This window comes from Scyliorhinus canicula, chromosome 12, assembly GCF_902713615.1.
Source record: "Scyliorhinus canicula chromosome 12, sScyCan1.1, whole genome shotgun sequence".
NCBI lineage: Eukaryota > Metazoa > Chordata > Chondrichthyes > Carcharhiniformes > Scyliorhinidae > Scyliorhinus > Scyliorhinus canicula.
The window spans coordinates 138,755,355-138,769,480 of NC_052157.1; the positions used below are offsets into that span (position 1 = coordinate 138,755,355).

The following is a 14,126-nucleotide window of genomic DNA, read 5'->3' on the forward strand; positions in this document are numbered from 1 at the left end:
TAGCAGTAAACTAACTGTTTATTTTGTGATGAACTCACAAAATTGGTATATATATACTTTATTTTTGGCCTGTTGCAGTAATTTTTTAAAAGCCTAAGTTCAGGTGTATATTTCTGTTGCAGTAATATTAAATAATCTATGTTGAGGGATCCCGACTCTGACTGCAAAAGGTAGAAATTAAGATGTCGTAAAAGTGAGATCAGCATCTATTCCAACCATGTCTGTTTAAAAAGAGATCGAATGGACTTTAGTTTATAGGACGACGACTCCCAGTAAAGTAAATAATTTCAGACAGTATTTAGACTTGGGTAAGCAAGCGAGGGGATCCAAGTGGGATAAAGATGATCGAATTAATGGACTATATTAGCTGTAGGCTCCCAAAGACACCAGAACTTCCAGGCTGTTTACTGAAAGTATCTCTCTCTCTCCAAGCAATATTTACAAGAAATCTTGGAAGTGTACAGCAAGTATCAGCAAGAGAAGCAGTTGAATAAACTCAGTTCGTTCTCACTGGAACGACGGAGGTTGAGGGGCGACCCGATAGAGGTCTACAAAATTATGAGGGGCATAGGCAGAGTGGATCGTCAGAGACTTTTCCCCAGGGTAGAAGGGTCAATTACTAGGCGGCATAGGTTTACGGTGCAAGGGGCGAGGTTTAGAGGAGATGTACGAGGCAAGTATTTTTTACACAGAGGGTAGTGGGTGCCTGGAACTCGCTGCCGGAGGAGGTGGTGGAAGCAGGGACGATAGTGACATTTAAGGGGCATCTTGACAAATACATGAATAGGATGGGAATAGAGGGTTACGGACCCAGGAAGTGTAGAAGATTTTAGTTTAGACGGGCAGCATGTGTCGGCACGGTCTCGGAGGGCTGAAGGGCCTGTTCCTGTGCTGTACTTTTCTTTGTTCTTCTTTGCTCTTATCACTGTGTTTGCCAACTTTATTTATAAGTGGCTTTTGGTTGGTGGTGGGCTTTGCTTAATTGATGATAAAGAAGGTATCAGTTCAAAGTTAGTGTTTCCTTTTTTATTTAAACTAATTGTTTAACTTAATAGTAAGCTATTTTCTGTGAGGTTAATGTAGTCTAATTCTGTATTAGTAATAAAGTTTGTTTTAAAGTACCCATATACTTATTGGTCGGTGGAATCACTCCTGGAGCAAAGTATCTTTTCCTCAGTTTTACAAATTTAACAAAGTGTTTGGGGTTCTTGTCCGGTATCCTAACAAATGTTGGGGTCTGGTCCAGGATTTGAACAATTTGTTAACTCAACTAACTTAGCTGGCTCATTACTTGCAAGGAGCTACACATAATTAAATATTTATACTGAATTGGCAATATCACCTCAGTGTAAAATTCAAGATTTGTTACAACCAACTTGGGAGTGGGACAAGGGAGGACTTAGCTCAGCACTGTTGACATAGTCTTAAAGCTAAATATGCTTCCTTTTTCAAACATATCTCGCTCTCACCCTATCTTACTCATTCGCTCTTATTTAAATTGCAACTGACATGACTCAAGTCCGGGTATTAGTTTCAACCATATTCTGGGAATTTGGGTGCATAATCTCTGCATTACCAATGAAATGCCACATTGTCAGAGGTACCATCTGTCAGATGACATGTTAAACCTCCAAGATATCTACTTAAATGAATGCAATGATTGTGTGACACTCTTTGAAAAGCAGGTGGTTTTCTTGTATCCTGGTACCTAAACCAATGGCAAACAGATTCTCATATCTTGGGGCGGCACGGTGGCGCAGTGGTTACCACTGCTGTCTACGGCACCGAGGACGCAGGTTCGATCCCCGTTCTGGGTCACTGTCCGTGTGGAGTTTGCACATTCTCCCCGTGTCTGCGTGGATTTCACCCCCACAACCCAAAGATGTGCAGGTTAGGTGTACTGGCCACGCTAAATTGCCGCTTAAATGGAAAAAAACATGATTGGGGGTACTCTAAAAAAAAAATTTAAGATTCTCATATCTCAGTTGTAGAAATTTGCTAGAAACAAAATGACTACTAAATTTACCTACACAACATCAATTTGGAAACAAGAATTAATTCAATGCGAGACATGCGTAGTAGCCTATACACATAACAAGGTACTATATCAACAGTTTCTTACTGTTTTTGTTTGGCTTGCAAATGTTTAACATAAACTTTTAAAAAGAGATTCAAAAGTAATTGGAAACATGTTAAGCCAGGGGTGGGAAAACTATGGCCCCAAAGGTCTTTATGCGGCCCACCAAGATCAAGTCATTTTTTTTTAATTTTTTTATTTATTTATTTATTTTTTTATAAGGATAATGGGGGGGGGGGCGTTGGGTTACTGGTATAGGGTGGATACGTTGACTTGAGTAGGGTGATCATTGCTCGGCACAACATCGAGGGCCGAAGGGCCTGTTCTGTGCTGTACTGTTCTATGTTCTATATGAGGCGCCCAGAATCATAACCGGGTGAAGCGCCATTTTTGAAAAGTAGAGAAAAAGAGGGCTAAAGGCAGGATGCCGCCGGGGGAAGCGCTGAGGTATATGCCGCACGCTAATTGGTTACAACCGGGACTATTAATTAATATACTATGCGGCCCTTTAAAATTGTGAATTTCTGAATGTGGCCCTTGCACAGAAAAGTTTGCCCACCCCTGTGTTAAGCAATGGAGCACTTAAGTTCCAAACCATAGAGCAGACAACTGTTCAAAACCATAGAGCAGGCAATTTTGGGCTCCCATGGTGTTTGGTTCCCAAACTGCACATTTCCCAGCTGGGATGTGGTGGGCAAGAGTTTGCAGAGAAAAGGGCAGAAAAATCAGTTTATGGCCATTTAATTATGGCAGCCATGTACTCCCCGTTATCAATGGGGCTTTAGTAGAGGTCAGGGAACGGATTGCCCACCTACTGACCCTCTCAGAAAGAGAAAGGTGAATCCAGACTGGCTGAAGAGTGGAAACTATCAAGAAAAAAAAAGCACATTTCTTAAAGATTGGACAAGACCTCGGAGGAGAAGGTGACTGTCAGACATAATTTTGTACATTGACAAAGGTTTTAGTGAAAAATAGTTAAGTAAAATACTAACGAGATGGCCTCTTCTCTGTTTTCCCCCCAGGAGAAGCAGTGTCCAAACTGAGAGTCCGCAAACTCATGTAGGCCTCCCGCTGCTGCCACACTGAAGTAACCCCAGACGTTTTTACTGCTGCGGAAGTTCAGCTCCTGCACAGTACCAGAGCTCGGTTTGAATCCCTGTCAGACAGAGTAAAAGAACATCTGAAAATGAGAGTCATTCAAGCCGCAGTGGGGTTCACAAACACATTACTCTCTGGTTTCCCGCATCGGACTCTGCATCTATACATTACATGATTGAACAAAATCAACTCGAATAACTTTTGTTTAAAAATAAATGTTCAAGCATTTTTGAAGCCATCAGTATTATTCAACATTCATGAGCCTGATATTAATGTAGATACCCTTGTCTTGGAGGAAAGTACGCCAGAGTTTAATGAAATATATAGTGACGCAAAACATATGCTGTGTTCAGCAATCTGCACAATTACAATTGGAAGATGGGCATGTGTACATTACTGTCTACCTTGTCCTGGTTTATAAAAGGAAAAATTACAGAGCAGCGGCAACATACATTCATATCTCAGTCTGGTCACAGCAATGAAGGGGAAAATGCAAATGAAAAAGACAATGTCATTCTGAACAGCTGTTGTAACGGTCCACAACCAAATAAGTCCGAAAAGTGTTGTCTGCTGTGTTAGCATTTGCAATATTGGTTTGCTTTATAACCACAACCCCAACCAAAACAAATCACTTCAAGCCAGCCACCATGAGTTTCATATCTCAAACAGATCAGTAGTACAGTGTCTATCCACAGAGGAATGAGAGGTGGGAAAACAAGGTGGGAAGAACTAAAATAGGCTGTGGATTTTAACCTAATACATTGGTCCTCATTAACACAGACGGCACTTGCTAATCAAGGGATAAATTACCTGCAATTGTTGAAAAATCTCTCGTGTACAATTCTGCTATTTTCATGTGAAAGTCAGGAGCCTCATTGGAAACCGCATGGGAAATAGAAGCTAAATAACAGAATTTAATGACTAATTGTGTAGCATTACAGAAAATTGCAAGATTTAACCATTTCATTTTACCTCATCTGGATTCTCACTGGTGATACGAGCAGCTATCACATGACCACGTGGGCAAGGAGCGTTTGCTGAATTTTCAAAATCAATTGGTGTATCTCCCCATGGGGCAACTCCATACAGCATCCGAATGTCCTTGATTCTGTGTAGAGGGATTCCCATAGCAATCTGAGGGAAAATGAATGAGCAAAAAGCACATGAATCACTCAAGTAAATAGAGCACAACTTATGTTGAGAGAGACACAAAGACATTGGAGAAAAAAAATGAAAGATTACAAATGTAACAGATAAATACTATGCAACAATTCGACCGAATTCCTAAAGCAATATGACTAACGCACAGAACTCACCTGCAACTGCGCAGAAGGCAAGTTCACATCCGCAACCATTTCCGTGCAGGGATGTTCCACTTGAAGCCTGGGATTTAACTCCAGGAAGTAAAAGCTTCCGTCCTGACTGTACAGATACTCCACTGTGCCTGCACTTGTATAGCCCACCATTTTTGCCAGTTTCACTGCACACTGGAAAACAAAATTTCAGCAGTTAACAGAGTCAGAAGAGTAACTGGTTTGCCAATAAGTGATGATGCTCAACAGGGGATAGCATTAAAACAATTTCATACCCAGTGAACAATCTGTGATAGGCTTTATGGGAATGCTTTTGTAAGCTGATAGACCAATAGGAGTTGTCAGGGTCTATAACGCAGGTTATCAGAATTGTAAGGAATTAGAGAGAAAGTGATGAACCGGGTGCACGGTAGCATAGTGGTTAATACTGTTGCTTCACAATGTCAGGGACCCGGGTTCAATTCCCGGCTGGGGCCACTGTCTGTGCAGAGTCTGCACGTACTACGCGTCTGCGTGGGTTTCTTCCGGGTGCTCCGGTTTCCTCCTATAGTCCAAGATGTGCAGGTTAGGTGAATTGACCATGCTAAATTGACCTTAGTGCCCAAAGGGTTAGGTGGGGTTACTGGGTTATGGAGATAGGCTAGAGGTATGGGCTTCGGTAGGGTGCTCTTTCCAAGGGCTGGTGCAGACTCCATGGGCCGAATGGCCTTCTTCTGCACTGTACATTCTATGATCTATGTTATACCAAACTGGAATTTTACAAAGTTGCAAATTACATTGGTGAGAAGTAATGAGTGTCACAGGTTTTTATATCCTGATAAAGGAGTTGAAACAGAGAATAATGTGTAATAATTTATTTTGAGAAGTACGCAAGTGCTACAATAAGGATTGAGAAACCCCTGGCCATGGCGTTGAGGGAGTCGGGGAATTGGAGGGGCCTGGTGCGGGGTGGGGAGGAGCACCGACTGTCACTTTACGCAGATGGCTTGTTGCTATATGTGGCGGACCCAGTGGGGGGAATGCCGGAGGTGATGAAGATTCTCAGGGAATTTGGGGGCTTTTCAGGGTACAAGCTCAACCTGGGTAAGAGTGAGTTGTTAGTCGTGCACCCGGGGGATCAGGAGGAGGGGATTGGTAGGCTCCCACTGAAAAGGGCAGGGGGGAGCTTTAGGTACCTGAGAGCCCAGGTGGCTAGGAGCTGGGGGACCCTACACAAACTTAACCTCACAAGGCTGGTGGAGCAAATGGAGGAGGAGTTTAAAAGATGGGACATGTTGCCGCTGTCGCTGGCGGGCAGGGTGCAGTCAGTCAAGATGACGGTGCTCCCGAGGTTTTTGTTCCTGTTCCAGTGCCTCCCCATCCTTATCCCGAAGGCCTTTTTTAGGAGGGTCAACAGGAGTATTACGGGATTTGTATGGGCGCACGGGACTCAGAGGGTGAGAAGGGTGTTTTTGGAGCGGGGCAGGGATAGGGGGGGCTGGCGTTGCCCAACCTCTGTGGGTACTATTGGGCTGCCAACGCAGCGATGGTGCGTAAGTGGGTAATGGACGGGGAAGGGGCAGCATGGAAGAGGATGGAGATGGCGTCCTGTGTGGACACGAGCCTGGAGGCGCTGGTAACGGTGCCGTTGCCGCTCCCTCCAATGAGGTATACCACGAGCCCGGTGGTGGCGGCTACCCGCAAAATTTGGGGGCAATGGAGACGGCATGGGGGGAGGTGGGGGGCTCGACAGAGTCCCCGATACGGGGGAACCACCGGTTTGTTCCAGGGAGCATTGATGGCGGATTTCTTAGCTGGCACAGGGTAGGTATTAGGAGGTTAGGGGACCTGTTTGTAGATGGGAGGTTTGCGAGCTTGGGTGAGTTAGAGGGGAAGTTTAGGCTCCCCCCAGGGAACATGTTTAGGTACATGCAGGTTAGGGCGTTTGCCAGGCGGCAAGTGAAGGTGTTCCCTCTGTTGCCCCCACGTGGGGTACGGGACAGGGTGCTCTCGGGAGTGTGGGTTGGAGGAGGGAGGATTTTGGATGTGTACCATATCCACTACCCAGGAGGTAGACGAGGCCTCGGTGGAGGAGCTGAAGGGTAAATGGGAAGAGGAGCTGGGTGAGGAGATTGAGGAGGGAACGTGAGCAGATGCACTGGAAAGGGTGAATTCCTCCTCTTCTTGTGCGAGGCTTAGCCTCATACAGTTCAAGGTGCTACATAGGGCTCATATGACCGGGACGAGGATGAGCAGGTTCTTCGGGGGCGAAGGCAGGTGTGCTAGGTGCTTGGAGAGCCCAGCGAACCATGCCCATATGTTCTGGGCATGCCCAGCGCTGGGGGGGATTTTGGAAGGGGGTAGCAAACACGGTGTCGAGGGTGGTAGGATCCAGGGTCGAGCCGGAAGTGCAGGAGGTGAAAGAGGCCGGTGTTCTGGCCTTTGCGTCCCTAGTAGCCTGGCGGAGGATTTTGCTCCAGTGGAAGGATGCGAGGCCCCCAAGCGTGGAGGCTTGGATCAATTTGGGGGGGGGGGGGGGGGGGGGTCCTTCACCGTAATACAGAATGGCCGTCGTCTGAACACAGTTAATAGTCATTCATGGTATGGGATGAATTTAAGTTAAACTTCCTGATCCATTTTGATACTATAGGCAAATGCATCAAATCACCTTTATTGGACATACTTTCGATTTCAGTTAAAGCGATGTAAAGGCGACCATAATATTGACAATGTACTGGCAGTGTAATAGGCCCTGGTGGTAGATTTTAGTCTAACTCGACCATTTTTCAGGCATTTTCACATTATATTCACTGTAGTAAGCTAACGAGGCCAAGACATCATTTTGGACTAACACTGGGCTAAAGAAGTCATTTTGCATTCTGTACTTTACAATCTCTCACATGCATTAACCAAGAATTACAGTATAATCAGCAACCAGCCAGAAGCAGATCATTAAATAAGTAGCGAGCCTCTATGTATAATTGAAGAATTGTAATTAATCCGAATGTTATTAAGGCTGGGTAATATTCTAATGTTTGAAGTTTAAAATATTAATTTGCTCCCATAAGCTTTGTCTGTGGAAAAAGAGTAGCCAGATACCACTGGGAACAAATCTTTATTGCTGTCCTTGGCCATTTGAGGTAGGTGAGAGGAGAATGAATTAAAGGTTTGTATAAATTCCGATAAATGAATGATCATGAACTGTCTCATTGTTCTGCTCCATGGAGCATTGTATGTAACCATGGGTAAATCCAACAAAATTAACCCAGTAACAACAATGACCAAAAGGCCCGAGTCGAGATGTGGTAACGCTAACTCAAGGGTTAAAAGTGGGTTGAGAACCATCTTGTTGCTTGCAAGTTCGACAATAGGCACGGAGGTACCGAATGCTCCGTGGGACAGGATTTTAGAAGTTGTGCAAGTCGTTGTGTACAAGTATACCTTTATCCTTTGAAAAGTAAACTTTTTAAAATTCACTATCCAGAGCTCTGCTTTTGCCTTAAAGGCTTGCCAGTACCAAAGTGAATCCACTGAGTTACGGAGGGAATGGTCAGATAAAAAAATCTGTCAAAGTTTTTTTTTATATATAATTTTTATTGGAATTTTTTACAGAAAATATAAAACATAACGACAAACAATGAAATGCAACAAAATAACCCATAATAACTGTGACACCCCCAGACCGTATCGGCGCATGTATCACATCCCCCCACCCCCCCAACCCTAATGAACAACAAAAGAACTTAAAAAATATTAAAATTAAATAAACAAACATAGTCATTGTCGGCCCCCCCCCCTTTTCCCTCCCCTTTTCCCTCCCCGGGTTGCTGCTGCTGCTGTCCCCGTACCCTATCGTTGAGCCAGAAAGTCGAGAAAAGGCTGCCACCGCCTAAAGAACCCTTGTACCGACCCTCTCAGGGCGAATTTGACCTTCTCTAGCTTAATGAAACCCGCCATGTCATTGATCCAGGTCTCCACGCTTGGGGGCCTCGCATCCTTCCATTGTAGCAAGATCCTTCGCCGGGCTACTAGGGACGCAAAGGCCAGCACACCGGCCTCTTTCGCCTCCTGCACTCCCGGCTCCACCCCAACCCCAAAAATCGCGAGTCCCCATCCTGGCTTGACCCTGGATCCCACCACCCTCGACACCGTCCTCGCCACCCCCTTCCAGAACTCCTCCAGTGCCGGGCATGCCCAGAACATATGGGCATGGTTCGCTGGACTCCCCGAGCACCTGACACACCTGTCCTCACCCCCAAAGAACCTACTCATCCTCGTCCCAGTCATGTGGGCCCGGTGCAGCACCTTGAATTGGATGAGGCTAAGCCGCGCACACGAGGAGGAAGAATTAACCCTCTCCAGGGCATCAGCCCATGTCCCGTCTTCGATCTGTTCCCCCAGTTCCCCCTCCCACTTCGTTTTCAGCTCCTCTACTGACGCCTCCTCCGCCTCCTGCATAACCTTGTATATATCAGATATCTTCCCCTCTCCGACCCAGACCCCCGAAAGCACTCTGTCGCTCACCCCCCTCGCGGGAAGCGAAGGGAATCCCTCCACCTGCCGCCTAGCAAATGCCTTTACCTGCAGATACCTGAACATGTTCCCCGGGGGGAGCCCAAATTTCTCCTCCAACTCCCCCAGGCTCGCAAACCTCCCATCAATAAACAGGTCCCTCAGCTGTCTGATGCCCGCTCTGTGCCAACCCTGAAATCCCCCATCAATGTTCCCCGGGACGAACCTATGGTTCCCCCTTAACGGAGCCTCCATCGAGCCCCCCACTTCTCCCCTATGTCGCCTCCACTGCCCCCAAATCTTGAGGGTAGCCGCCACCACCGGACTCGTGGTATACCTCGTAGGAGGGAACGGCCACGGCGCCGTTACCAGGGCCCCCAGGCTTGTATCGCCACAGGACGCCCTCTCCATCCGTTTCCATGCTGCCCCCTCCCCCTCCATTACCCACTTGCGCACCATCGACACATTGGCCGCCCAATAATACCCCGAGAGATTGGGTAACGCCAGCCCCCCACCATCTCTACCCCGCTCCAAGAAGACCCTCTTCACCCTCGGGGTCCCATGCGCCCAAACAAAGCTCATGATGCTGCTAGTCACCCTTCTAAAAAAGGCCCTAGGGATAAAGATGGGCAAACACTGGAAAAGGAACAAGAACCTCGGGAGAACCGTCATTTTGACGGACTGCACTCAACCCGCCAACGATAGCGGCACCATGTCCCACCTTTTAAATTCCTCTTCCATCTGCTCCACCAGCCTGGTAAAATTAAGCTTATGGAGAGTCCCCCAACTCCTGCCACCTGCACCCCCAGGTATCTGAAACTCTTCACTGCCCTCTTAAATGGGAGTCTCCCGATTCCCTCCTCCTGATCACCCAGGTGTACTACAAATACCTCACTCTTGCCTAAATTTAACTTATAGCCCGAGAAGCCCCCAAATTCCGCTAACAGCTCCATCACCCCCGGCATTCCCCCTTCTGGATCCGCCACATACAACAGCAGGTCGTCCGCATACAGCGATACACGATGTTCCTCCCCACCCCGCACCAGACCCCTCCATCTCCCTGACTCCCTCAACGCCATAGCCAAAGGTTCAATCGCCAGTGCAAAGAGCAAGGGGGACAGGGGGCACCCCTGCCTGGTCCCACGGTAGAGCCTAAAGTACTCCGATCTCCTTCCATTGGTAACTACACTCGCCATCGGAGCCGCGTAGAGCAGCCTCACCCATTTGATGAATCCCTCCCCGAATCCGAACCGCTCCAGCACCTCCCACAGGTACCCCCACTCAACTCTATCAAATGCTTTCTCCGCATCCAGCGCCACCACTATCTGAGCCTCCGCCTCCACTGCCGGCATCATAATAACATTTAGTAGTCTCCGCACATTCGTGTTGAGCTGCCGTCCCTTGACAAATCCTGTCTGATCCTCATGTATCACCCCTGGCACACAGTCCTCTATCCTGGTGGCCAGGATCTTCGCCAGCAACTTAGCGTCAACATTGAGGAGCGAGATAGGCCTGTATGATCCACACTGCAAGGGGTCCTTATCCCGCTTCAGGATCAGAGAGATCAGTGCCCGCGACATCGTCGGGGGCAAAGCCCCCCCCTCCCATGCCTCATTGAAGGCTCGCACCAACAGGGGGCCCACCAGATCCGCATACTTTTTATAAAATTCCACCGGGAACCCGTCCGGCCCCGGCGCCTTACCTGACTGCATTTGCCCGATCCCCCTGACTAGCTCCTCCAACTCTATCGGCGCCCCCAGCCCCTCTACCAGCTCCTCTTGAACCCTTGGGAAGCATAGCCTGTTCATGAAGCTCTCCATCCCCCCTCTCCCCATCGGAGGTTCTGACCGGTACAGTTCCTCGTAGAAGTCCCTAAAGACCCCATTTACTTCTGTCCCCTTCTGCATTACATTCCCACCCCTATCCGTCACTCCACCAATTTCCCTAGCCGCGTCCCGCCTGCGGAGCTGATGCGCCAACATCCTGCTCGCCTTCTCCCCATACTCATATACCGCGCCCTGCGACCTCCTCCACTGTGTCTCTGCCTTTCTGGTGGTCAACAAGTCAAATTTGGCCTGCAAACTACGCCGTTCCCCCAGCAACCCCTCCTCCGGTGCCTCCGCGTATCTCCTGTCCACATCCAGGAGCTCCCCCACCAGTCTCTCCCTCTCCTTCCTCTCCCTCCTTTCCCTATGGGTCCGTATGGAGATCAGCTCCCCCCGGATCACTGCTTTCAGAGCCTCCCAGACCATCCCCACCCGGACCTCCCCCGTGTCGTTGGTATCAAGATACCCCTCAATACTTCCCCGGACCCTCCTACACACCTCCTCATCAGCCAGCAGCCCCACATCCAGTCGCCAGAGCGGGCGCTGGTCCCGCGCCTCCCCCATCTCCAGATCAACCCAGTGCGGAGCATGGTCTGAAATTGCTATGGCCGAATACTCTGCATCCTGCACCTTCGGGATCAATCCCCTGCTCAGGATGAAGAAATCTATTCGGGAATAGACCCTATGGACATGGGAGAAAAAGGAATACTCCCGCGCTCTCGGCCTCCCAAACCTCCAGGGATCCACCCCTCCCATCTGGTCCATAAACCCCCTCAGTACTTTGGCCGCCGCCTAAATCTCTGTCAAAGTTAACAGCAGAAGCAGAAAGTCGGTATTTGGCAGTGTTTGCATGTCAAAAAGGTTGTGGATTCAAGTCCCATTCCAGAGACCCGAGCTCAAAATCCAGAATGACACCCCAGTGCTCTACTGAGGGAATGCTGCACTGTCAGATGTGCCGTCTTTCAGATGTGATGGTAAACTGAGGCCTCATCTGCCCTCTCAGGAGAACAGTAAAGATTCCATGACACGACTAAGTCAATTACTACAATGCAACAGTGATTGCATTCAAAAGTACCGATTGGCTCTAAAGCACTTGGGGGTGTTCTGAGGTCAAGAAAGTAGCTATATGTGCTTTTGATTATTTATGTAATGTTTCTCCCTGTCCAAGGGTATTAAAGGTCACTTTATTCACTGCATGTAAAAAAAACTACACTGAATGGAAAGTCACACAAGCAACTATCATTTTAAATACTCAAACAAGTGTAACAAAACTTATGGATAACTTGACCAACCTTTTATTTTTGGCCAACCAAATTTGGGGTATTTTGCAAATATTTCTGCTTCGAACAGTGAACACCGATCGAGGGAGGGAATTTGCAAGGCATTAAATCAGTGCTGGCATAAATATAGGTCTAGAAACAGCAGGTTCAAAGATGGTTGGTATATATTAATTTTATATTCACATAGCCATTAGAATGATGCAGTCCAATACATACCTTGGCCTCAAAGGTCCACCCCCTACAAACCAGCCAGCAGTGTCGAGACCGCACTCAGCATGGTCACCCAGGACTAATACTGCTGTCGATTGAAGTCAATGGGAAAGCATCTCAGCAGCATGGAACTACCCGACACAAGTGCCATTTCAGGTGCATCTTCAGCATTCGCTCATTCAATACACCTGCAAACACAGCCACCCATATGCGCATGGAAGTAGACATCCAAGCGTCAATCCTGTGCACAGTTTTAATTATCCCTCTGAACAAGGCAGCCAAACCAGAAAGCAAAATGTTCTCATTCAGGATTCAAGTCACTTGCCTGGCCTTGACATCACCAGAGGACCCGCCAGTCCACATGGAGGCCAACATGGCCCATTCACTCAGCACACTAGCCTCCATTATTATGCTGGTCCCCATCTCGGGAAGCTGCTGTACATAGCCTATCATTTGCCCTGTAAGGGGCATTCAGGACTTCTGCTCCTTGCAAGGCTTGTTGGAAACTTCCAGAGATTGCAGAAAACTAAATTTAACATTCCAGAAAATTCAGGGACAAGGGCTTTAAAAGTCGCTCAACATGATATTACGCAGTTGCATATTCCTTTGAAAGTCAAATAATTCCTACAGATACCTCAGTGGTACAGCAAAGACCTCCTGTGCTCACCTTTTCCATGTTGTCAAACACTATTGATGTAGCAATTGTCGCCGGGGCTTCCTCAATAATCTTTTGATGCCGACGCTGAACTGAGCAATCACGGCCAAATAGGGAAATTGCATTGCCGTAGTGATCAGCGAGGATTTGGACTTCGAGATGGCGCGCATGTTTGGCGAGCCTCATCACAAAAATTGGAGAACCAGGGACCTCTGTTTGTACCTGAAATAAAGAGGGAAGTGTCAATCTTCTCCTGAACACAACACCTCCAAAAGGACAAGAACTGGAATCATTGCTCGAATAATTTTATATCAAAACTGAAATTTGATATTGTCCTTTTCATTTTTAAGCTAAACCTTTCATTGAGCTGTGCAACAAATGCATACCTGAAGGGAATGAACAAAATGACAGATTCACATCCAGCATCCCCGATACCAAATCTCAGTCAGACCATCAGAAGAAACCATGCCTGAAGCACTTCCATGCATTTTCCAATTACTATTTTTTTTTTTTTAAAGGTGAAATTGTTACTTGGATGAGTAAAGGGAGAGCGTAAAAAAAAGGATGACTGCTTAACAAAAATAATAAAATTGTGGGGGCAGGGGTAGTCATTGGATCAGTTGTTCACTGTGTCATATCATTAATATCTGTGCATGGTAATAGAGATGCAGAAGAGATTCAGTCCTGGGCCATTCACAGGTTCTTCCAAACAGCTGAATTAGATGTGGCATCAGGAGACCAGTGTGTAGGTCGCCCTTCCATTTTCAGCCACAGCTGGTGTATGGTCCAGGGAGACACTCAAGAGAAAGTTATTTCTGTATGAGAGGGAAGGGCTGACTGTAAGCTACTATGGATGGATCAACATGATGGACCTCCCTTTTCTATACTTATCTTTGCGGAGGGGAACAAAAATACAAGGAACTTACATTCTAGCAACTGTTTATTTAAAAAAAACCCTGCTTAACAGCTTTAATCAAAATAATGCAAGAAATTCTATTGCACAAGGTAACAGATTGATGGACACAGCTCCAAGCCTGAAAGTTGGTTAAGAATTGTGCTGTTTCCATGTTCAACCAGGCCTAATGACGCCTATGACAGGCAGGAATGAAAACACCATGGATTAAAAGTAATCTTCAGATATTTTCATTGATGGTTTTGCCCCTTCGCTCTTCCAGC

General features: G+C 47.1%; 1 protein-coding gene across 1 annotated transcript in view; it reads right to left on the reverse strand.

The window, feature by feature from the left end:
- The window catches only part of acaca (acetyl-CoA carboxylase alpha), a 324,414-nt gene that overhangs the window by 270,108 nt on the left and 40,180 nt on the right, over positions 1-14,126 (reverse strand). Inside the window, exons 10-13 of the mRNA XM_038814269.1 lie at positions 12,963-13,172; positions 4,492-4,662; positions 4,148-4,309; positions 3,070-3,233 (exon numbers count right to left, since the gene is read on the reverse strand). Of these exons, the coding sequence (XP_038670197.1) occupies positions 3,070-3,233; positions 4,148-4,309; positions 4,492-4,662; positions 12,963-13,172 (707 nt within the window). The remainder of the gene's footprint in view (positions 1-3,069; positions 3,234-4,147; positions 4,310-4,491; positions 4,663-12,962; positions 13,173-14,126) is intronic.